General features: G+C 33.7%; 1 protein-coding gene across 1 annotated transcript; it reads right to left on the bottom strand.

Moving 5' to 3' along the window:
• Positions 1–421: 421 nt before the first annotated feature.
• LOC129322354 (uncharacterized) lies at positions 422–841 on the bottom strand. Its single transcript, XM_054968708.1, has one exon. It carries the CDS (start codon positions 839–841, stop codon positions 422–424), a length of 420 nt encoding a protein of 139 aa, XP_054824683.1.
• Between the last annotated feature and the right edge of the window lie 23,720 nt (positions 842–24,561).

The raw sequence follows: 24,561 nt of genomic DNA, 5'->3' as shown, positions 1-24,561 counted from the left end.
AAATCTACAGTACTATCCTTAAATGCTTTATATACTGCTCCTCATTCTCAGAATAGATCAGGATGTCATCTATAAAGACCACTACAAACTAATTCAAGTACGGCCTAAAGATTTGGTTCATATAATCCATGAATAATGCTGGCACATTGGTCAAACTAAATGGCATAACCAAAAATTCATAATGGCCATACCGAGTTTTGAAAGCTATCTTGGGTACATCTACTGCAGTAACTCTCAATTGATGATACCCCAACTTCAAATCAATCTTAGAAAAGACTGAGGCACCAGTAAATTGATCTAAAAGATCATCTATCCTTGGTAGAGGATACTTGTTCTTCACAGTTACCTTGTTCAGTTGCCGGTAATCGATGCACAGTCGCAAACTGCAATCCTTCTTTCTCACAAACAATACTGGTGATTCCTAAGGTGATACACTTAGTCTGATGAATCCTTTCTCTAACAAATCTTCAATCTGCTTCTTTAGCTCAGCCAATTCAGACGATGACATTCTATAAAGAGCCTTTGATATCGATTCAGTTCCAAGAACTAATTTAATTGAGAACTCAACTTCCCTTTCAAGAGGTAATCCAGTCATCTCTTCTGAAAGTACCTCTGGGAACTCACTTACCACCCCAATCTTCTCAATCCCACTATCATACACCATGCTGGCTGTAAAGAATACCATATAGGCATCACAACCTTGCCGGATTAACTTCTCAGTACTTACTACCAATAGAAACTTAGGTTGCTCTGAAGATTCCACAGCTACACACAACACTAGTAATGAAACTACTCTTTTGGCACAATCAAGCATAACATTATTTGCTGCTAGCCAATCCATGCCAATTATCACATCTATTCCTCTCATAGGAATACAAATCTGATCGATCTTGAAAACTCTATCCTCAAATCAAATCTCCACATTTTGACAAGCTTGACTTGTAATACTAGATGATCCAGAAGGTGTGGTTACTTTAATGAGCATAGGTAATTCTTGTAAAGATAATTTTAATCTATCCACACATTCTTTAGACATAAAAGAATGGGTGGCACCAGAATCAAATAATGTATCTACTTTGTGACCATTTACAGAAATCATACCTCTGATCAGATTCGGAGATCCTCTGTCCTCTTCTTGTGTAACTGCAAATACTCAGCCAAGAACCATTAATCTCTACTCAGTCCCCTCAACTCTGCCCTCTGGGCATTGCCTTATTATATGACTCAATTTACCACACTTGTAGCAAGCTCAACATCTTCTCGAATGAGATTTATTGCATATATTACACTGGGGCATCCTTCCAGTACTTAAAGTCAGAGTTGGAACATTCGACGCTTGCCTTGAAGACTGTGAAGCCCAATTCTCACATCTCCAACCCTCTGCATTGACCCTCTATGCACAGGTCAAGATTGCAATCCTCAACTGAAACCTCTTCTTCCAGAAGAATTGAAACTACTTGTACTGAACCTAATCCTCTTTGAGATTCCACTAGTCGGATCTATTGGAGATGAAAATCTTCCCATACTATCTCATCTCCTTTCAATATCTGCCTCTCTACCACACCTAGCTGCTACCCTCAGCTTATGGCACATCTCCTCATACGTCATCACATCAAGCAATTCTATCTGTTGTCGGTATTCAGTCTCATCTTTTCAAGTAATCTCTCAGCTTTCTACTTTGAGTCATTATTATGTTGGAGATATGTGGAATAAGCTAATAAGTCATTAAATCTTCTTATAAATTCTTCCTCGTCTAGGTCTCCCTGCCTGAAAGCATGAAATTCCTCTTCCTTCTCAGTTCTGAATGAGACTAAAAAGTGTTGATTAAAGAATATTCTCTTGAACTCATCCCAACTTAAATGAATAGCCAGTTGGTCTCATAGATTCCTACCATCTCTTAGTAGAACTAACTAACTGCACCATGGTTAAGATAACTTTCTACTCCGAAGTATAGATTGCCACCTCAAAGATGGTTTCCATCCGTTCTATCCATAATTCTACTTCACCTTTCCTCATACTTCTGTCAAATGTCGGTGGATGGAACCGAACAAACATCTTTCAAGCACGATCAATAGATAGATCAGTGCCAGCAATCTCTAGTCTACTACCTAAATTCTGAGATAGTCCAGGTCTACTATGTGCATCCTGCATTAGGATATTCTGAGCTTCAACTCTCTCTTTTTGCTCTCTACCCTTTAAGATCGTGTCATGATCCTCAACAGTTTGTCTTATGGCAACCACCATATCCTTGAGCTCTTCTAGTAGCTCATCACATCTATCCCTTTGCAGCTGAACTGGTTGAACTTTCGGCTCCTGTTCCTCCTCTACAACTTGTCTAGATACTACAGTTCTCACACGAGTGCCTCTCATACCATACTATTTTCTCCCTTCCTAAGGATGAAAAGATGAAAGACAAAGGGCATCAGGGAAAAAGTTATGTAATGAACAATATAAGTTGCCATATGTCTAAATGAATACATCAGTAACAATCAGGTCTCAAAAATTGAGAAACTGATACCAAAATGTAACCTCCTCCTATATCCGCTTAATATAGAAGAAGATTACAGTGTTACCCTTATCTCACATCATTCACAATAATCAAATTTTATTTTCAAAAGCTTCAGCCCAAGACTTAATTTATAAAATCAATTAAATCACAATACAATTAGAGAAAACACAACAGAAATAATTCATGCACTTGATTGCATAGTAGACATAACCTACCAGCATTTCTATCTCAATTGCATGCTACCCAGCACACAAAATAGAACTGAATTTTAGTTCGTGCACCGCGGTGGACAGTTAGTACACTGCGGTATATGGCACAGAGCCATACGCTCACCTTGTCTATGTCATGTGCCGTGGCATGTACCTCCATGTGTTGTGGAGTGCCTGTCCGTTTTTTGCTGTCATTTTGATAGCAAAAATAATGAACTTTCGGCATGTGCCAATTTCTCATATGACATCCGATCGGAGTGACTCAAGCACCCACATGAAGCTTAGCTCGTATACTAACTAATGAGATAGGTTTGGACACGATCTAACGGTTCGATCAAAATTTAGACACCCAGGTGTAAAAAGTCACTTTTTCTCAAAAATTTTGTGTACCCAAGTGCTCAAATCGATCTCTTTCTCTCATTAGACCACATTAGGCCTTGAACCAAGTCCAGAAGGATCTAATACACTTGATTGACCACAATTAATCATAATCATACTCATATTTCAAAATTTGACCCTTTTACAACCAATTTTCACAATTCACCAACTTAACATACTATGCCATTTCTCGGTATAACTTAGCCTACTTGGCTATTTCTCAATTCATACATATGCAATCATAGCCATAATACAATCTTAGCCCTTAAATTACTCATTTCCTCATAATTTGTCCTTTGCCTTAAGATTCACCAACATAAACAAACATTTCAACTCAAACATATTTAAATCAAAGCCCTTTTATCTCAAACAATACATATACACATAATCGAGCTTGATTTCACAAAAACTGAATTCAATACATGCATGCAACCTATGGCAACTCATATACACTTATATATACAATCTTTTAGTTCAGTTCATTACACAACCTCAGAGTACATGGCTTTTCATTTCATTTTTAACTTTTCATCGATCCCAACAAATTCTGTGGTATCACAAGATATTTCATCATATCACATAAAATACTAGATCTTTGCCAACCAAACCTCCAAATCACCCCAAGATAAAACCATAGGCTCATCTCAGACCAATGTATACTCTCATTAGTCTTGAACTTACCTACAGTAATAGAATCACCTGGCCAAAGATGTTCTAACGCACAATACGGACTATGTTTTCTTCCCTAATATACATAATGGGGTGTTGTTGACTCCAACCCCGTATCACAAATATACTAAGGAGTCTCTCATCTCCAACATAATACCTTAATAGGCATTCAGGAGATCTTCTCTAACACTGCACCTTTCAAGGCACTAAAGAGAATTGTTTCCAACACCGCACCCTAACAGGGTGCTAAGGAAATCTTGCCATATGGTCTTTATCATCTCCTATACTCTAGGGTGAGCTCCCACCACTCAGATCATGCTTTCTTGAACCATTTAAGGTTCCCTTTTCACAATTTACACTTTCTTATACATAACATATATATATATAGCACTTTACATTACAAAGCACAATTTCAATGCTCATTTCGACCAAAAGTCATTTTACACACATAATTACTCAATGCCACAAAACATGCTCTCAATTCAAAACCAATTTATGCATGACATAGCATACTAATATACAGTTACAATAAATAGTCAAACAAAAGAAGTTATTCGATTACCTCAACCCTTCTATCACTAGAAAGGTTACCCGTGGATTTCCATTATCGTACAAGCTTATCTCAAGCTTTCTTTCTCTACTCACTCGCCCAATATGCCAATCTGAACACATTTGACACATTTTAATCATTTGGTCTATTTTAACCAAAAACTCATTTTTACTATTTAGGGCTATATTCATCCGTAAACTCTTTTCCACTTATCCATTCTAAGTCCATAACTACCCAATCACTACTTTACATTACCTCGATCGGTCTTATTTCACTCAAGATAGATTTTTCCCCTAACTTTCTCTCTCTAAAGGCCAAAATTAAGCCACCGAGTTCAAAGTTCTACGGTTCAGCTCTAAACTAGTCACAAAGCTCTAATTTAACTTCCAAGAACATTTTTATCACTATTGGGAAAGAATCAAACACCTCAAATTCCACCGATTTAATTTCCCTATAACTTATTTTCAAAGAAATTTGTGTAGAATGGAAGGTAAAAGTTATACGTAGCTTACCTGGCAAGTTACCAATCCAATTCACCTTCCACCATTCCAAAATGACTTAACCTAGCTCCTCAGCCCTTCTCCTCTCTCAATTTCATGTGTTTCTCAAATTTTCTCCTTTGAAATTTCTGAAAATTCATGACTTATGAAGTGAATTTCTGGTCCATACACCGTGGCGCATGCAGCACAAGTTGCGGCGTGTGGCACAGTGAGATTCATTCTCACCACGCACACTTGCTTCAACCCAAAACGCACTCCTATCACCCATAACTATTCATACAACACACAAACAAGTCAAAATACTAATTAATCATCCGAATCTCTAATCCTACTTAAATTTCCACTTCACCCATGATTAACCTCTAAACTTAGGATTAAAAAATTTAGGATGTTACAAACTACTCTTTGAAAAATGCAACTTCTTGACATTGAAGATAAAGGAAAAGATGACAATGAAGACTCTGTCAGTTTTACAACTCTAACCACTTTAACAATACTAAGTGCTTCTTAAAGGAAAAATAAAGCAACTAGTACTAGACCTACTATTATTCTAAGCTCCTTACTACTTGCAAATGAGAATAACATCTAAATTGATCCTGTCAAAAAGGCAATAGCTTCAAAATAGGTTCAAAACCATAAAGAGAAAACCACTCTCTTTTTAGTAAAGCTTCAAGATGCTATCTCCTTCTTATCGGTATCATCTATTTCAATTTTTTTTCTTTAACTTAATTCGTTATACTGATACCTATTTATTCATTATTGTGTTTGTGTTTCTCTTGATCATATTGATATAAACTGATTTATACCAATATCAAATGTCATCATACCCATATGAACTTCTTCATACAGATATAAATTCCTTTCTTACAATGTCTTTTTTTGTTTTTCATCTCGGTATATGTTTTTTCCTACCTGTATGAGATTCAAGCTCCCTTTTGTCTCACATTCATACTCATACTGGTACCAAACTCTTTGTTGTCATATAAAGATGAAGATTTCTATAATATTTTTCACATACCAAAATAGAGTATCCTTTATTGTCTCTTATTTCTTTCTAATCTTAATCATTTTAACTCTTTTTAGTTACATTCATTATTTTATCTATCTAGCTTACCTTTAAAACTCTTCCACAAGTTTAAATTATTATTTCTCTCATCTTGATATTTTCTCATACTCATATCTAAATTATCCTACCGATATTAATATTTTCTACTTTCTATTAGAGCATTTAATGCTTATAATCATAACTTTCTTCAAGGTTCCAAAAACATGCAAATACTTCTGAAAGGCACTATTTTATTGGCTTAAAGTGTGCAAAACACAAAATAATGAAGAATGAAGACCTTAATAACTAATTTATAAGTCTAAAGGATTTATTTCAAGGATAAACTATAAACTTGACTCATTTATAAAGCAAAGATAACACAAAAGTTATTAAAGCCAATTACATGCATTTATTGTTTAACAACCTTTGATATTATGTAACATCCTAAATTTCAATCCAGGAAGACTAGTTACTAATCAAGGGTAAATTAGTAATTAGTAGATTGATTTTGCTTCGACTATTGAGTCGGTGTTTTTTGTTGTTTGGATGTTACATTAATAGGATTGAAGGGTAAAATGGTAGTCTAAGGCATAATGCACGAGCACAAGTAAGATTGACCTTACTGTGCCACGCGCCGTGGCGGAAGCTGCATGCGCCGCGACACATTGTATAGGAATCACTTAAAGTTGACAAGATCAACTTATGAAATTAGAAGAGAAAGTGCTGGGAAACACAACTGGAGAGGAGAAGAGGTTATCATATGCTGGGGCATGCCATATCTAGAGGTTTAAAGTTTGCTTCAATTAGTAACTTGCTGGGTAAGTATCACACAATCCTAATCTTCAATTCTAGCCTATTTTTATTGATTTTTTTTAGTTGAGAAATTGGATCATGAAGTTTTAAGGTGTTAAAATCTAGAAAAAGTGTTGAAAAGGTGCTATCAAATAAGAAACTAGGGTTTTGTGACTAGTATGGAGTTGAATGGTTGAGCTTTAAGGATTTAGGCTTAAAATAACCTAAAAGTTAGGTTAAGTGGTGAAAATTGGTTGGATAAATGAGTTAGGAGGTTGTTATAGTTATTTGGATAGCCTATAAGGCTAAGAACTATAGATAATGGACTTGTGGATTCAAAAGATGTTAATTGGACTATTTTATGAGTTAAGGGATTCAATTTAGTCAAATCAATACCTATGTTAAATATTGAGAATTAATTGAGTAGCATTATGCTGTGTAGATTGAGCACCTGTGATATTGCCCATGAGAATCTATGCCCCTGGGAGGTTAGTGTGGTTAGTAACCCTTAGTAGTAAGGGTTAACGGTAACTGGAATAACCTTTTTACTTGTTTGTGTAACAACCTGAATTTCTTAATCCCAAGTTTAGCGGCTACTAAGGGAAGATAGTAATTAGTATGAGATTAGAGATTTAGATGATTCCTTGATGATTTGCATTTTAGGTCAAAGCAAGTACACACGGTGAGAATAAATCTCACTGTACCACACACTATGGCTTGTACTGCATACACCACAACATATAGACTAAAAAAATCACTTCTTAAGTCTTGAAATTAGGTGATTTTTAGGAGTAAAAATCTGAGAAACATATAAGAGAGGAGAGGTGAAGGGCTGAGAAGCTAAGTCAAGCCATTTTAGGTCGTTGGAAGAGATTTGGATCAATAACTTGTTAGGTAAGCTACATATAACTCTTACCTTCCATTCTACACAAATTTCTCTAAAAATGAGTTACAGGAAAATTGAATTGGTTGAATTTGAGGGGTTTGATTCTTTCTCAATAGTAGTAAAAAGTTTCTCAAGAGTTAAATTAGAGCTTTGCGGCTGGTTTAAAGCTGAATGATAGATCTTTGAAATCGTAGGCTCAATTTTAGCCCTTAGAGAGAGAAATTTTAGGTAAAAATTTGATTTGAGTAAAATAAGATCAGTTGAAGTGATATAAAGTAGTAATTAGGTAGTCATAGATCTAGAATAGATAAATGAAAAATAGTTTACGGATGAATATAGCCCTAAGTAGTAAAAAATGAGTTTTTGGTCAAAATGGACCAAATGTTTAAAATGTGCTATATGTGTTTAGATTGGCATGTTTGATGCGTGAGTAGAGGAAGGAAGCTTGAGATAAGCTTATGTGATAGTTGAAATCTACGGGTAACCTTTCTAGTGATAGAAAGGTTGAGGTAACCGAATAACTTCTTTTGTTTGACTGTTTATTGTAACTGTATATTAGTATGCTATGTACTGGATGAAATGGTTTTAAACTAAGCATGTTTTATAGCATTGTGTGATTGTTGTGTGAAATGGCTTTTAATTGAAATAAAGTATTGAAATGTGTGATTTTAAATGGAATGTAATATGTGTGTGTGTGTTATGTTGAGAAATGAGTAAAGTGATAAATGGGAACCTTAAATGGTTTAAAAAAGTATGATCATAGGCATGGGAGTTCACCTGAGTAGAGGAGATGATAAAGGCCATATGGTAAGGTTTCCTTAGTACCCAATAAGGTATGGTGTTAGAAATAATTCTCCTTAGTGCCTATTAATGTGGTGCTGGAGATAAGAGATTCCTTAGTATCTTTGTGATACGGTGTTGGAATCAGTGATGCCTCATTATATATATTGGGGGAAATTATAGTTTGCATTGTGCATTAGAACATCTTTGGCTGAGTGATTTTACCATTGCAGGTGAGCTTAAGGCTAATGAGAGTGTACGTTAGTCTAAGGTGAGCCTATAGTTTTGTGTTGGGTGATTTGGAGGTTCAATTGGTAGTGATCATGCTAGCATACTATGTGATATGATGAGATATACTTTGAGATGACATGAAATCATATGTGATTGATAAAAAGTTGAGAATGAAATGAGATACATGATATAAATGCTTAATTATGAGGTTTTCATGATATATTATGTTTACTTCTATATTGTTGCATGAGATAGTCAATAGGAATGAGTTATTCTATAAATGAGATTTTTATCTCACACCTGTAGTTATATGTTTACAGGACTAAGTAGTAATCAAGGCAAGGGAAGATAGTTTGGACTGGCTTGAATTGTGAAGCCGTGTACTCTGAGTTTGTGTAATGGACTGAACTAAGATTGTATATATTAGTGTAAATGAGTTGCCATGGGGTTGCATGCATAATTTGAGTAGGCATTTTATGAAATCTAGCTTGATTATGTGTATATGTGTTGATTGAAACAAGGGGCTATGATGTGAGAATATTGTGTCAAAATGAATATGTGTTGGTGAATCTTAAGCCAAGGAATAAAGTATGATGAAATGAATAATTTGGGGGCTAAAATTATATTGTAAACATGAATATGTATAAATGTATTGAGAAATAGCCAAGTCGGCTAAGTTATGCCATGAAACGTAACCTTATATATCCACACAACATTGGAGAAGATTACGATGTCACCACAAAACTCACAACAATCAGTAAATAAATGTTTTTTAAAAAGCTTAGGCCCAAGACTTATTTTACAAATCCATTCAAAATCACAATTCAATCAAAGAAAAATAAAGTGAAAGTAATATGCATATTAGTCTAACAAGTAATGGACATAACCCCATTCCAATGCATGTATTTTCATTATAAAATTAAGCTGAGATTTAGTCTGTGCGCCGTGCATATGGCGCAGAGCCACATGCTCAATTTTTTTATGTTGTGCATCGTGGCATATGACACTATTTGCTATGACACGTCTGTCCAATTTTCTGCTGTCATTTTGATAGCAAAAATGATAAACTTTGGCGTGTGCCATTTTTGCATATGACATCCGATTGAAGTGATTCAAGCATTCACATGAAGCTTAGCTTGTATGCTAACTTGGACACGATCCAATGGTCTAATCAAAATTTAGACACCCAAGGGCAAAAGTCACCTTTTTTGAAAAATTTGTGCATCCAAGCACTCAAATCAACCCCTTTTACTCATTAGACCTTACTAAGCCTTGCATTAAGTTCAAAAGGATCCAACATACCTGATTGACAATAATATCTCAATCATACTCATATTTATTAAAATTTAACCCTTCTACAGTCAATTTCTACAATTCACTAACTTTACACACTATGTCATTTCTTGGCATAACTTAGCCCACTTGGCTATTTCTTAATACATTCATACATATTCATGTTCATAATATAATTTTAGCCCCCAAATTACACATTTCATCATACTTTGTCCCTTAGCTTAAGATTCACCAACACACATTCATTTTGACACAATATTGTCAACTCATATCCCCTTGTTTCAATCAACACATATATATATAATTAGGCTAGATTTCACAAAATCCCTATTCAAATCATGCATGCAACCTCATGGCAACTCATTTACACTAATATATACAGTCTTAATTCAATTCATTATGTAAACTCAAAGTACAGAGCTTCACAACTCAAGCCGGTCCAAACTCTCTTACCTTGCCGTGATCACTACTCAGTCCTATAAATATATAACCATGGGGGTGAGATAAAAATTTTAGTAACAAAATAACTCACTCCTATTGAGTATCTCATGCAACAATATAGAAGTAAAGATAATATATCATGAAAACCTCATAATATAGCATTTATATCACATATCTCATTTCATTCTCAACTTTTCATTAATCACATAGGATTTCATGTCATCTCAAAGCATATCTCATCATATCACATAGTATGCTAGCATGATTACTACCAACTAAAATTCCAAATTACCCCAACACAAAACCATAAGCTCACCTTAGACCAACATACACTCTCATTAGCCTTGAGCTCACCTGTAGTGGTAAAATCACCCGGCCAAAGATGTTCTAACACATAATACGGACTACGGTTTCCCCCAATACACATAATGGGGCGTTATTGACTCCAACACTATATCACAAAGATACTAAGGAATCTCTTATCTCCAGCACCGTACCTCAATAGGCACTAAGAAAATCTTCTCCTACACTGCACCTTTTAAGGCATCAAGAAGAATTATTTCCAACACCATACCCTATCTAGTTCTGAGGAAACCTTGCCATATGGTGTTTATCATCTCCTCCACTCGGGTGAACTCCCACCCCTCTGATCATGTTGTTTCGAACCATTTAAGGTTCTCATTTATCCTTTACTCATTTCTCAACATAATATACACACGCACACACACACAGATGTATATATTACATTCCATTTGAAATCACACATTTCAATACTTTATTTCAAATAAAAGCTATTTCAAAAATAATTATACAATGCAATAAAACATGCTCAGTTTAAAACCATTTCATCCACTACATAGCATACTAACATACAATTATAATAAACAGTCAAACAAAGGAAGTTACATAGTTATCTCAACCCTTCTATCACTAGAAAGGTTACCTTTGAATTTTAACTATTACACAAGCTTATCTCAAGCATCCTTCCTCTACTCATGCGTCCAATATGCCAATTTGAACACATTTGGCACATTTTAATCATTTGGTCCATTTTGATCAAAAATTCATTTTTTTACTACTTTGGGCTATATTCATCCATAAAAATTTCTCCATTTATCCATTCTAGATCCACAACTACTTAATTACTACTTTACATCACCTCAACTCATCTTATTTTACTTAAATTAAAATTTTACCCTAACTTTCTCTCTCTAAGGGTTAAAATTGAGCCTATAATTTTAAAGCTCTACCATTCAACTTTAAACCAGTCACAAAGCTCTAATTTAACTCTCAATAACCTTTTTAACTATTGAACAAGAATCAAACCCCTCAAATTCTACCGATTCAATTTTCCTATAACTCATTTTTAGAGAAATTTGTATAGAATGGAAGGTAAGAGTTATACGTAGATTACTTGACAAGTTATCGATCTAAATCATCTTTTAATAACTAAAATGGCTTGACTTAGCTTCTCAGCCCTTCACCTCTCCTCTCTCATGTGTTTCTCATATTTTTACTTTTTAAAATGACCTAATTTCACAACTTAAGAAGTGATTTTTTAGTCCATACGCAACAATGAATGCAACACAAGCTGCACATGGCACAGTAAAATTTATTCTTACCATGCACACTATCTTTGACCTAAAATGCACTCATCTCTCTTATATCTGCTCATACAATACACCAAGTCAAATCACTAAGGAATCATCTGAATCTCTAATCCTACACTAATTACCATCCTCCCTCGATTAACTGCTAAACTTGAGATTAAGAAATTGAAGATGTTACAGTTTGTTTGTGAAATTGTTTACAAGTATTTTAATATAACTATGTGCATTATGTTGTGAACTGATAGAGTATCAGCATTATAAAAGAATATGCATGCGAGTATGTGAGTATTAGTTGAAATGAATTTGAAAAGTGACATGTGCACTAACATGCATCACATCTGTGAGATATACCCTGGATTATGGTAGGCAAAAATATGGCCCTACCATTAGGAGGTCCAAGAAGTCCTGATGATCTAAAGTATAGAGCTTGACTCTGCAAGGATGGACCTAAGAGAAAGAAATCCTAATGATCTAGTGCATTGAGCTTGACTCTATCATGACATACCTAAGATATTGAATGATCCACGAGGTTACCCTAAACTAGGATAGGGGGTTATGGTCCTGCTCTATATAAGGCTAGAAAGTCCTAATGATCTAGAGCATAGAGTTTAACTCTACCATGACAGACCTAGGACACCACCCATACGCAAAGAGGATTGCCTAGTCTGAGCAGTGGTATAGTAGGCCCTGTTCCATGTGACTGGAAGTCCTGGTCTAAGCATAAAGATTACTTTGCTAGGTGAAACTAGGAATGCATTGCATGAGCATGATGAGATTGATGAGAATGAATTCCTATATATGCATATGATATTTCTTTTACTAAGTCACATGCTACTTTCGAGTTACTAGGACGTATGTCTTACTTCATTACTTTTGAACATAGGTGAAGAGAGTATAAGAAGGTCAAGAAAGGAAGTGAGCAAAAAGTAGCTTCATTTGGTAGTGGTATAACTATTATATGTATATATGAATGTATAATGTTGTATATAGAGTTTGAGTTGCCAAATAAGATGCATAAGTAGTTGTGTATATAAATGATGTTATGAATACTTGCTTATATATATATGATGTTGCATCTACTTAGGGTGCCCCAGTGTATATGATATTGTGTAACTTGTTCCACTAGTGTATATGTGTTGAATGTGAAATGGATTGTGAATTGTGTATATATGTGAGAACTTGACAAAAATGGTGAGGCGGAGCTCCATGTGAAAGAGTCGAGTATATTATGATTACTAACTATATGGTGAGGCAGAACCCCATATGTAAGAGTCAAAGGGTTGAAAGTAGAGTAAGTCTAATTATGTATATGAGTTTTTTTATTGTGCCTCATAAGTCCACAAGTGTGTAATGTGGCGCTAAGAGGTCAAATTGAGTAAATGATATGATATATGCGGTTAGTAGTATCAGTCAGGTGTACATGGTCTTTTTGGACTCAGTTTAAGGCCCGGAGTGGTTTAATAGGATAAGGAATAAGAATTGAGTGGTTAAGGTGCAAGTTTTTGAAAGAAAAATGACTTTTTACACTTGAGTGTCCAATTTTAGATTAGGCATTCAGATTAAGTCCAAACTTATTACATTAGCTAATATATATTATAAGCTTCATGCAAGCACTTGAATCACTCCAATTGAATGTTGGATGTAGAAATAGTGCACGGCGAAAGTTTGTCTTCTTGTCATATGATAGTAGAAATTGCTGTCATGTACATCGTGGTGCATGACACAGATAGAAATAGAGCATGTTGCTCTATACCATATGCTGTAGTGCATGGTTTTTTTTTCAGGGTTGAGATGTTGTGTCTTGAATTATGTATTTATGCTTCTGTTAGCCCCTCTTATTTGAATATATGTTTTAAGAAGTTGGGATCTAGTGATTTGAAAATGAATAAAGGATTATTACTCTGATATTAATTTGTGATTGTATTATTGATTGTGTGGTTAGGAATGGTAAAGTTTGGATTGAGTTAGGACTTTACATATTACATTTATTATTTTAAGAGCTTTACTGACTGCATATTCATAGAGTTTTGTTACAGTACTGATTCATTATTGAATTCACTTAGTTCATCTCTATATCTCACTCTTGAAATAGAGTAACTTAAGTTCAGGGAGCTTAAGGGGATTTGAAATCACCTTTATGAGGGGGAAAGTTTCAGACTTAGGGTCTGTTTAGGTGAGTTGCTTTTCACATCCCAAAAGAACTTTTCCACTTTTAGGATGTGAAAAGCTATTTAGGTGTATTTTAAAGAGATCAGATGTGCTTTAGAAAAGTACTTTCCAATTGGTCTGAATGTAAATTTTTAAAAGCTTAATTGCTTGCTTTTTAAATGAAATATGGAGGATGAGATTATTAATGACTGGTATTGACCATCATACCCTTATTACTTGTCATCACTTCTCGTGATTCCCATCTCTACTCCTCCCTATCTCATGTCTTCACTCCCATCTTTGCTCCTCCCTTATTATTTCATGTCATATTTTTAATATATTATGTTTGTATAACAATAATTACAAGTTATCATAAATTAAAGTCCTTTTGATCATTATATATTTAAAAGTACAAATCATCATTAATCCAAACAATATTCATTTTACCAAATTGATTTTTTAACAAAAATGTATGCAAACACAAATTTTATTATAACAATTAACTTTTACCAAATTAACTTTGGCCAAATAAATTTTTAGTAAATGAACTTTTGGAAAACTAAAGCCAAACACACACTTAGTTAAAAGTTTATGCTATACTGAGGCAGCCAAGAGCTTGGTTCAATCTTACTTAATAAAGAAATCATAAGGGTGCCTTCGAGACTAGACGTAGGCTCAAGTGGTTAAAGTTGAACCAAGATAAACTATCTATATAAAGCTTCTCTTCTCTTCACTCTAATTTTATTGGTGATATCATTCCTCCCTTTTATTCTTATTTGCATAAATTATTATGAATTTTAATTAGCCCAATTCACCCCCTTTAGCGGATTTTATAGCTTCTTGTATCAAGTCATGCATAGTGTCACTCTATGGTCTTCTAGTTTTGCAATTTGTCATGTAATATAATCTTTAAGCCATATAATCTTCATCCAAATCCTTATTTATATATGCAATTATACAATGCCATTTTCAAGGTCCTAAGTTACAAAACATGACGATCTAGTATTAATATCTTTGTCTTGGAACATCCTATGACTTATGTCCTTTGATGTCTTTTTCTAACTTATACTGAATTTGAATCTCAACCTTGTTCCATTGATCTTAGAAAGACAAAAGATACAAAATAAGCTAATGTCCCAAAATTTTCTAAAATTTTCCAAAATGAACCAAAATACCCCTAGTTTAATAATGAACCCTAATTGATTTCAAAGGCTACAAAATGCTTAATTATACAAGAATTGAATTCCCATAAACACAATAATGCAAGAAAATCATCATAAAATATATGTAAATAACGCAATATGTCAGTTTTGATGACACAAAACCCACCCTATTTCACTTATTTTACACTCCCACATTTTGAAAAAGACATCTAACTAAATATTACACAATTCATTCCTCATTCTCACTCTGGAACTCATGCCCTCTCACTCTCTTAATTCTCTCATTTTTCCAGCACCAATTCCTCTCAGTCTTCTTCATTTTCTCTTATTGTTCTTCGCTTTCTAGCCATAAGCCTCCCTTCTTAATCAAGATTTGAATCCATAGAAGTCATCAATGGAATGAATTGAACTTGGTTGGAGGAGAAAACTACCATAAGAGGCTAGATTATTCAAGCTTTCTAAGGAAGATGAAGCCATTACTTGAGTTTTTCTAAACCTTCTTATTTTTAATTGCTTTGAATTCTTCTCATCTCCTTCTTAGATTCTTTAGTTCGTGCTCTTATGATTCAATCTAGGTCTTAGTTGATTCATATTGGTCAAATTTTACTCGTAAAGAAGGAGAGAATATGTGTTTAATTCTTGGATTGGTTGTGCACATTAAGTGTTTATGTTTATACTCCAATGACTTGATGTATGAAAGCAATATTATTTCAATCTCTTGTTATGTTGGTTGTGCATATTTGTTAGATATAGCAAAACACCCAAGAAGAGGGTGAATTGGGTGTTTGATGAAATTTTGGTTCTTTAAAAATCTTTTCAACAAGACTGTGTTCAAAGGAAGATTTTGGTAAATTTGAGTTATAAATTATATGTGTAAGAATGCCAAAGTTATTTTCACAATCTTAATATGTGTATGAATGTTTAGAAGTAATTTGTAAGTGCAAGTTTGAGTAAGAGCAAGTAGATATATCAAATTCAATTTCATATACTAAAACATAGCATTTACTAAGGTTTCTAGAAATGTAAAGAGTTAAGGGAAGAGAGATTGCAAATAATAGTTTATTCTAGTTTAGGCCCTCCTCTTGTGCCTGCATCTAGGCCCCAAGCAACTACTTGAAATTTCTTTACTATAACATAAGCTTGAGTGAGTACTTGCCACCTTAATACATTCACAAGTTTAATATAGGCACTTGTGAGCCTTTATAACAACTCAATTTGCTAGTGAGCTTCTTTTACCAAGAGAACAACCTTTCTTGATTCTAAGAAAAATCTCTCTCACAACATTATAAAGGTTTTAGGTATGCAAATTACTCACTTGAAACTCTCTTTAAGAGTAATAATGAGTACAACAAGCTCTAATACTCATATGATGAACATATTGATGATATTGGCTCAAGAACAATGATTTTTGTATAATAAGAGTAATATGATCATGAATTTCATAGCTCAATAATTTTTTAGGTTAATCTCATGTCAAGATCAGTTTGGAGTGTTGAATTTATATTTATGGAGTGAAATATGTGTTAGAGACATCAAATGATCATTTGTAAACATACATAATGAATATAGCTGTAACATTCTGAAATTTTAAGACTCGATTTATTTTAAAAAAATAAAATAAAATATCTATAATTAAATTAAAATTAAGAATAATTTGATAGAGATCCAGAGTTTGAATTTTACTAAGCAAAAGTTGGGTTTTATTTTATTTTTAACTATGAAAAAAATTACCAAAGTTGACTCGAGCTTTTATGCTATAATAAAAAATGTTGGACCTTTTCTTGTAATTTTTTCCAAAGTCTTATATTAGCAGTTTAAGAGGAAAAAATGAATGCAAAAATAAAAATTTAAAAAGGAAAGAAATGCACGAACAAGAAAAGAAAAGAAGAGGAGATGGTGGAGAGAGGAGAAAGAGAAGGAAGCCAGAGCTCAGATCTATGAGGCTTTGCGGCCCTTGCAAGCTTGGCTACACGGTAGGTAAACTCCCTACTTCAATCCTCTTCCTTCCCTCTTGATTTTCTTCAATTTTTGGAAGAGGGAATTTCTAGATTTTGATCCCAAAAGCTTTATTCTTATAAGCTTTTATTTCTCTGGATCCTAGGGAGGATGTTTTGAGTTTCTATATAATTATCTAATATTTTGAGTGGATAATTGGATGAAAAGATGTGTTTTGGGCATAAATTAAACCCTGAGGGATTGGGTTTTGCTCTTTAATGATTTAAGCCTATTGATTTAGTTATAATTTTGCTATTTGAGCCCAATAAGATTTAAATTAAGGTTTGTTTTTTATTATAAGAGCTAATGGTGAAAGTTGGTGACACTAAGTGAAGGTTTTTAATTGATTAAAAATTATATGAATTGGAAATTAGCCTAGTGATGGCAAATAAATGATTTTAGTGGTTAAGTAATACTATGTGAACGGTTGGTTTAATATATGGACCATTAGGATGGATTATGACTCATTGACCCAAGTTGTGTGGTATAAGTTATCGTCTTCATTAATACTATTTGTCATGATAAGTGATATGGATCACTTATATGTTGTAGGAATTGTTCGTGAAACTTATTGAGAAGTCAAGGAGCAAACCAAGTCCTATTTTGTACAAGAGGAAACCCTTTTGGTACCAAAAGGTTGAGGTAACAGGAGAATTTATATTTCTTCTTACTTTGTTTTAGCTATTTTTGAATAAATATTACTAGCTATCATGTATTACATGTTTTAAAAGATTAAATGTGCTTTATAAGGGGTTATAGGGTACTACTTTGATTATAGTGCAAATATGTTTTTTCTAATTGTTTAACAATAATGTTTTTATGGAAACGATATTTGTTTGCATGTATTATAATCATAAAGAATAGAAGTTGCACTTAAGAAAGTGTAACTAAGTAAGGTACCTTAGATAGGCTAAGGAACCGTTTAAGGGAGATTTATAAATATTATACTATCTTAGAGTGTCGAAGTGGTCAATACTCGGGAAAGGTAGACACAAATAAAAGGTATGATCTCGGTAGGAGTTCACCAATGAGAAGGTGTGGACTTTTGATATCTATGACACACTGCCACTACTCAGTGTTGCCTCACGTATTGTGGGCTCAGTGCACTAAAGTGGTTAGTGTATTGAGTGTTTGACACCTCTCAATGGGAGAGGAAATCTGACATATGAAGTGTGAGGTTAAATATCTAGGCCAAGGTAGCCCTCACATGGAGAGTAAGTTCAGCTGGCTCTGGGAGGGAGTTAGCTTTGACTGCTTAGGATTCACGTCGAAGGGGCATAGGCGATTTGGTGGATTAGATCATGCCTTAAATTATGTTTTGTGCCTATGGAGGTATAAGTGGGTATAAGGTTTACTTGCGAGTTAAAGAGTGCCAAAAGGCATTTTAAATGGTTAAATTATATACTATGTTGAATTTATTATTTGTTTATTCGATTATGGCTTACTTTATAACAATCAATGTAGATTTCTCTGTTATTGAGACTGTGATTGTCTCACCCCTTTCTTTTCAATATTTCTAGGTCCAGGCGAAAGAACCAGTAGAGGACGGGAAAAGGAGCATAGCTAGGGGTTTTTTGTGAATTGTAAAGAACTGCAACCCCTTTCTTTTGAGCAAATCTATTGTAATGTATTTAGAATTAGGGTGCTAGTAGGATGTGATTATGCATATGTGTGTGAGTATGTGTGGATTGTATAACTTGTGTATGAATTTTTGTTTGCTTGTAGACTTGTGGCTAGGAAACTTGGTTATGGTGTGTGGTTTTGATGGATTTATTTAGTAGACCAAGTTTTTACTACAAGCAAATATTTATTTTGGTATATATGTGACTCTACAAGCAAATGCAGAGTGGTTGCATTGCAAATGGTGTGCTATGGGCAAACATATACCTTGGATAGAGAGAGTGGGTACGTGGGCCCCATAGAGATCTTTGAACCAAGTGAAAATGTTTAACGTGTGTATTCATATGTGTATATGATATTTGGAATAGTTTTTAGCCACTCTTGTGTGATTTGTGCATTTTGGGGGTTTAGGGTCCATTTTGGGAAATGGCACCTGGGTAGTCAAATTTGGGTATAAAGGGTTTTTCTATCATTTAAACACTCTATCAGGTGTTTTTAGTCCTATTTGACGTGTCCAAAGTGTTCTCATAGGTTTGTGACCATTAGGATGAGATTTGGACAATTTTGAAAATGGTTTTTACTAAAAAACAGCACTTTTGCATTCGAATGTCCAAATGTTAATCTGACTGTTGGATTTCTCTAAAATTTGGGTCGCAAGTAAAATCTTTTATAAGATTTGTGTGGGCTTTAGAATCACATCAATTGGACATTAGATGGAGAAATGGCGTACTCCGAAATTTGGTACGGAGGAGCTGTCATGACAGCAAAAGTGCTGTCATGACAACAACAGTAATGATGTTGCAACATGCACAAAATTCAATCCGTCCGTTGGATTTTTCAAAAATTTGGTATGCTAATAGTACTATTTAAAAGTGATATGTGAGCTTTAGAATTGCTCTAATCAGAGGTCAGATGATGAAATGGTGCACTCCGAAAGTTAGTCCGGAGGTGCTGTCATGACAACTTTTTAGTTGTCATAACAGCAAAAATGACCAAACTTTTAATATATCTAATTTTTAATCCGACCTTTGAATCTTTTTGAAATTTGGTGCACTTATAGTCCCTTTGAATGTGATGTGTGAGCTTTAAAATTTCTTCGATCGGGGATCAGATGATAGAACGGTGCCTCCCGGAAGTTGGCCCGGGAGGGCTGTTATGATAGCAATTTAATGCTGTCATGACAGCATCTTTTTACCTCGCTTTCACCTAGATTGCTTCCGTGCGCTATAGATAAAACTTATAAATTTTTTTTATTTAAAAATTTTTTTAAATTTTTACTTTACAATCGTGTATCTGCTTAGTGATTTAAATGGTTTGTTTTCTAAGTTGGTTTTAGGATTAACTCCTTAGCCATACTTAGTTTAGTTGAATTGTATGATTTTTGGATAACACTCAGGGCAAGTGTTACAATAGCCATTGGTGCATTTTCTAATGAGTATATATCCAATGCTTAATCAGGTGAGTTTTGGAGGTTACTCAAGTAAATTTGACATATCACGTGACTTTTGGAAGTGTCTCACGTATGATTTGGCTTTTAGAGCTTATTCAATGCTTCTGGAGGTCTATCTCACGTGTAACAGGTAGAATCACACGTGATTGAGCATTTAAAAGCTATTCAGAATGAAAATGGACTTCTAGAGGCATTTTCATGAATGATCCGGAAGTTCTCTCCCGTGAGTTTTAATACTAGTGCAAAATCATGCGTGGTTGACTACTACTTTCATGTGTGAGTATGCAGTTGCACTGTGTAAGACTTCATAATGTCCTAACTCACTAAATATAACTCTAAATTTAACAAATTATATATCGTTGGAAAGCTATTGAACTCTAGTTGTTCATTGAAACAACTTTCACACTCAAATGCAACATACATTTTGAGATATGATCAAAAGAGTGTACAAAGGTCAAGATTGAAATCTGTACAAAATCAATATCTCAACACTCAAATTCTAAAGTTCATATCTTTCTCAATAGAACTCTATTTTGAACAAATAAAATCTCATTGAAAAGCTATTGGAGTCTAGTTTCAATTAAGATATGTTTCACATTAAAATGATCTTTTTAGTAAGATATAGGACACAAAACATGACTGAAGATCAAAACTAATTTTTTGCATAATTTCCTTTCCAAGGTTTACATTTAAAGTTTTCATGACCTTTTTCAACTTAACTCCATTTTGAGTAAATAGAACATCTTTGAAAACTTTATGGAGTTAATAATCAAAACATTTAGAACCTTGTGAGATATATGTGATCAAAGATGAAAACTATGATTATATAAAATTATATCTCATGCTTTCTCTTAAGAGCTAAAATACATGTTGATTTAAGATTTCTTGAGCCAATACTTCATATCTAAATCAATGAGTTTAACATAAAGACTCCTAGCTTAATGATATTATACCTATCAAGTCCAAGGCTTCCTTGGTGTATTCAAGCTTATATGAATGTCTTTATTCTTTTTAAGCTCTTCTTGCATCATCTTTCTCTTTTTCTTTATGTTCTTCAATAATGAGCGTAGCAAGAAAATAATGACTTCAACTTTGTTTCTTTTCATGCTTACTCTCGTCTTCACCTTGGGTAACCTTAAATGATATATTATAAATAAGATGGTTAATCTAAGTGTCAATATGCATATATCTAAGTTATGAAAGATGATACTTTGAATCACTCTTGGATATAGAATCAATTCAAGATAAGGAAAAAATATGATAGTATAAAATAACTTTGATGCACACAAATCATTTTTTCAAACCTCATGTAATATGGAACAATATAGGTAAAAATGCTTTAAAGCACTTGTTTCATATACATAGTTAACTACTAAATATATGAAAGCAATTAAGCATAAGTATAGTTAACTTGTCTATATTTGTCATCATCAAAACTTAAGCTAACATCTAATGTCACAAGTCATTATGTCCAACAATCTCCTCCTTTTTGATGAGGAGAAATCACCTATGAAAAATATACTTATATGATAGAAAATAAGTGTTTAGAAAATCATATTTTTCATGATTACTTCTCCCCCTATTTGTCATTAACAAAAAGGCTTTAAAGTAAATGCAAGTGAATACAACAATAAGAAAAGATTTAGAGTTTCTCCTTTATTTTAACTTCTCCCTATATTTTTCATGTGAAGAAATTGGAAATCTGAATTTGAATTCTTCCCTTTATGACTACATCCTGGTGGCCTTGTTTTAGAATTTTCTCCCTCTATTAGAGATATATAAGCATGAAGGTTCTTGATGTTCTTGATTTGAGAAGTCCTCCTCGAAGATGATTCCTTCCCCTTAGTAACACTATTTTGTAACAAGCTGGTAAAGTATTTGGTACACTAGCTTGATTATCCTCAAGGGATTGATTTTTAATTTTGCACAAGGAGTTAAAAGATTTGCTTGCTATTAAAAGTTGATTCTTCTCTATGAATGAATTAAATACTAATTGACAACAAGAAGAATCAAATTAGCAAATATATTGTCATGATAGAAATATATTAAGATATGCTTGTGACATATAGATATTAAATATGAATGTGCAAACTATTCTGTGTGTTAAAACTTGCGAGTGAATAAGTTATCGTCGGGCGTGAAATGATTGACCATTACTAAGCACAATTCTACGTGATAGATTACGTGTGAAACCAACATGCTCTCACGTGTGAAATGGTTGGTAGAATGCTAAAGCTAATTTTTGTGAACAAAACTTGCGTGGAAGCTAAGGACTATCATATGTTAAATGACTAGCTCTAAACTTAGTCTATTTGGGAGGATGAATCATGGGTGGAACATAATATGACTCACACATGAAATAGTAGGCAATAAGATTAAAACTAGTCTGGGTACATATCACGCTTGGAAATACAATGCACTGAAGTAAGATTATGCATGATCGAGAGATATGAACAAGTGAATCATGGATCATACATTTGAACAAGGTGAACTTAGCTTGAGATGACTTAAGACTCAATAAAGAAAAATGTGATTGTGCAATAAGTATCAAATTATGTGTGGCTACCATCAGCTTTCACGCATGGTTTTACACTTTGAACAATGCAATAAAGCACAGGTACTAAAGCTTGCATAAACAACAAAGGCTTTCATGCATGGTTTTGCATGCAAAAATAAAGCTTAAGGCATCACACAACATAAATGCTTAATCACGCATGAATCACTTCTTCACACTCATGTGATCTATCAATTTGTGTACCTAACATGCAAAAACTCATAGATAACTTGCATAATCATGCATGATTCTACTTCTCACAATGCAAACAGCTTCTATGAAATACAACACATAAGAAAGGCATAGTTTACAAGCTTTAACATACTTAGATGAGTCTTAATGCATATAAGTAAGACATATGATGCTAAAGATGATGCTGAAGATATGTTTTTCAAAAACAAATAGAGCTCATAACAATTCATGAAGTTTTCAACATCAAAACTTATTATTCATGTAATGCTCCCCTTTAATGAATGTAACTCAAATTTAAATAGATAAGGGTTTATAAATGCTTATTTGAAGACTTGGTAAGTTGATGTAGATTCCATAAAGATTGCTGCCAATTGTTGATGATGTAATTGTCTAACAATTCTAATGAAGCTTGATGCATCTTGATCATTTCCAGCTTCAAGCAACTTGAACTCATCATTTGGCAAGTTGTTGATACTAAAGTAATCTTCCTTCTTATGACAGCATATTATATCAACTTAGATTCCTAAGTCCATGATGAATTGAAAAACTTAGTAGTGATGTTGTCTTGTGATTTACATGGATTTCATCATTGATTCTGACTTAGTCTTATTATCCAAGTATTTTTTTAAATTTGAAGGCTATAAGATGATTATTGAACTTGATCTTGCTATTTTTCTTCAATTTTTAGTTGCTATAACCTCTCCCCCTTTTTCTTCTTCATTTTGCACTTTAGGTTCTAGATGAATCTTCTTCATTCTACTTGGTAGGTTGTTTTAGTTTGAGGGGTCATGTAACATCCTGAATTTCTAAACCTGTGTTAATGACTGATGATAGATTGAATTAGTGATTTCATGTGGGATTAGGGTTTTAGATAATGAAGTATTGTATTAACCCTATTGAGATGTTATTTGAACAAATATGAGTGGAAGAGCGAATTCCCAAATCAGAGCGTGTGAACATAGTATAGATTATTCTACTGTGCCATGTGTTGCAGTGAAGGGTAGATGTGCTACAGCGCATGGTGCAGAAATTAGATTAATTGGGACATGTCCTACTTGAGAAATAGAAGGAAAGAACAAGAGAGAAGGGTTTAAACATAGAGAAGGGGCTCGTAGGGTAAGCAAAATCAAGAGCAAGAGTAATGTTTTCGACCTGTTACTTATTAGGTAAGTCTCGTACTACCATAACTTTGGATTCTATCTTATTTTCTCTTAGTTTTCACTAGTGAAAAATTGAATTCAAAAGTTTTAAGGAGTTGATTTCTTACCTTATAGTAATAAAAAAGTTCTCCAAAACTAAACTAGTACTTTATGACTGGTTTGAGTCAGAATAATAAAGCTTTAAAGCTATAGGTATAATTTGCCCTAATCTAAAGAGAGAGTAGTGAGAGAAAGTTGATTGTGATGAAGTTAGTGTAGGGTGTAGGTGGAACTTGGCTGTAGTAATTGTGAATGAATGTGATTTAGGGAAATGATAGCGATTAGGTGCTTAATTGTGATAATTAGCACTTTTTATCAATAGTGAGATTGACTTTGGTTTGCTAATT

The sequence above is a fragment of the Prosopis cineraria genome, unplaced genomic scaffold (assembly GCF_029017545.1).
Source record: "Prosopis cineraria cultivar Desert tree isolate PC_DT_omini unplaced genomic scaffold, ASM2901754v1 PC1, whole genome shotgun sequence".
NCBI classification, from domain to species: Eukaryota; Viridiplantae; Streptophyta; class Magnoliopsida; order Fabales; family Fabaceae; genus Prosopis; species Prosopis cineraria.
The sequence above is the reverse complement of the archived record's forward strand: the minus strand, read 5'-3'. Positions and strand labels throughout refer to the sequence as shown.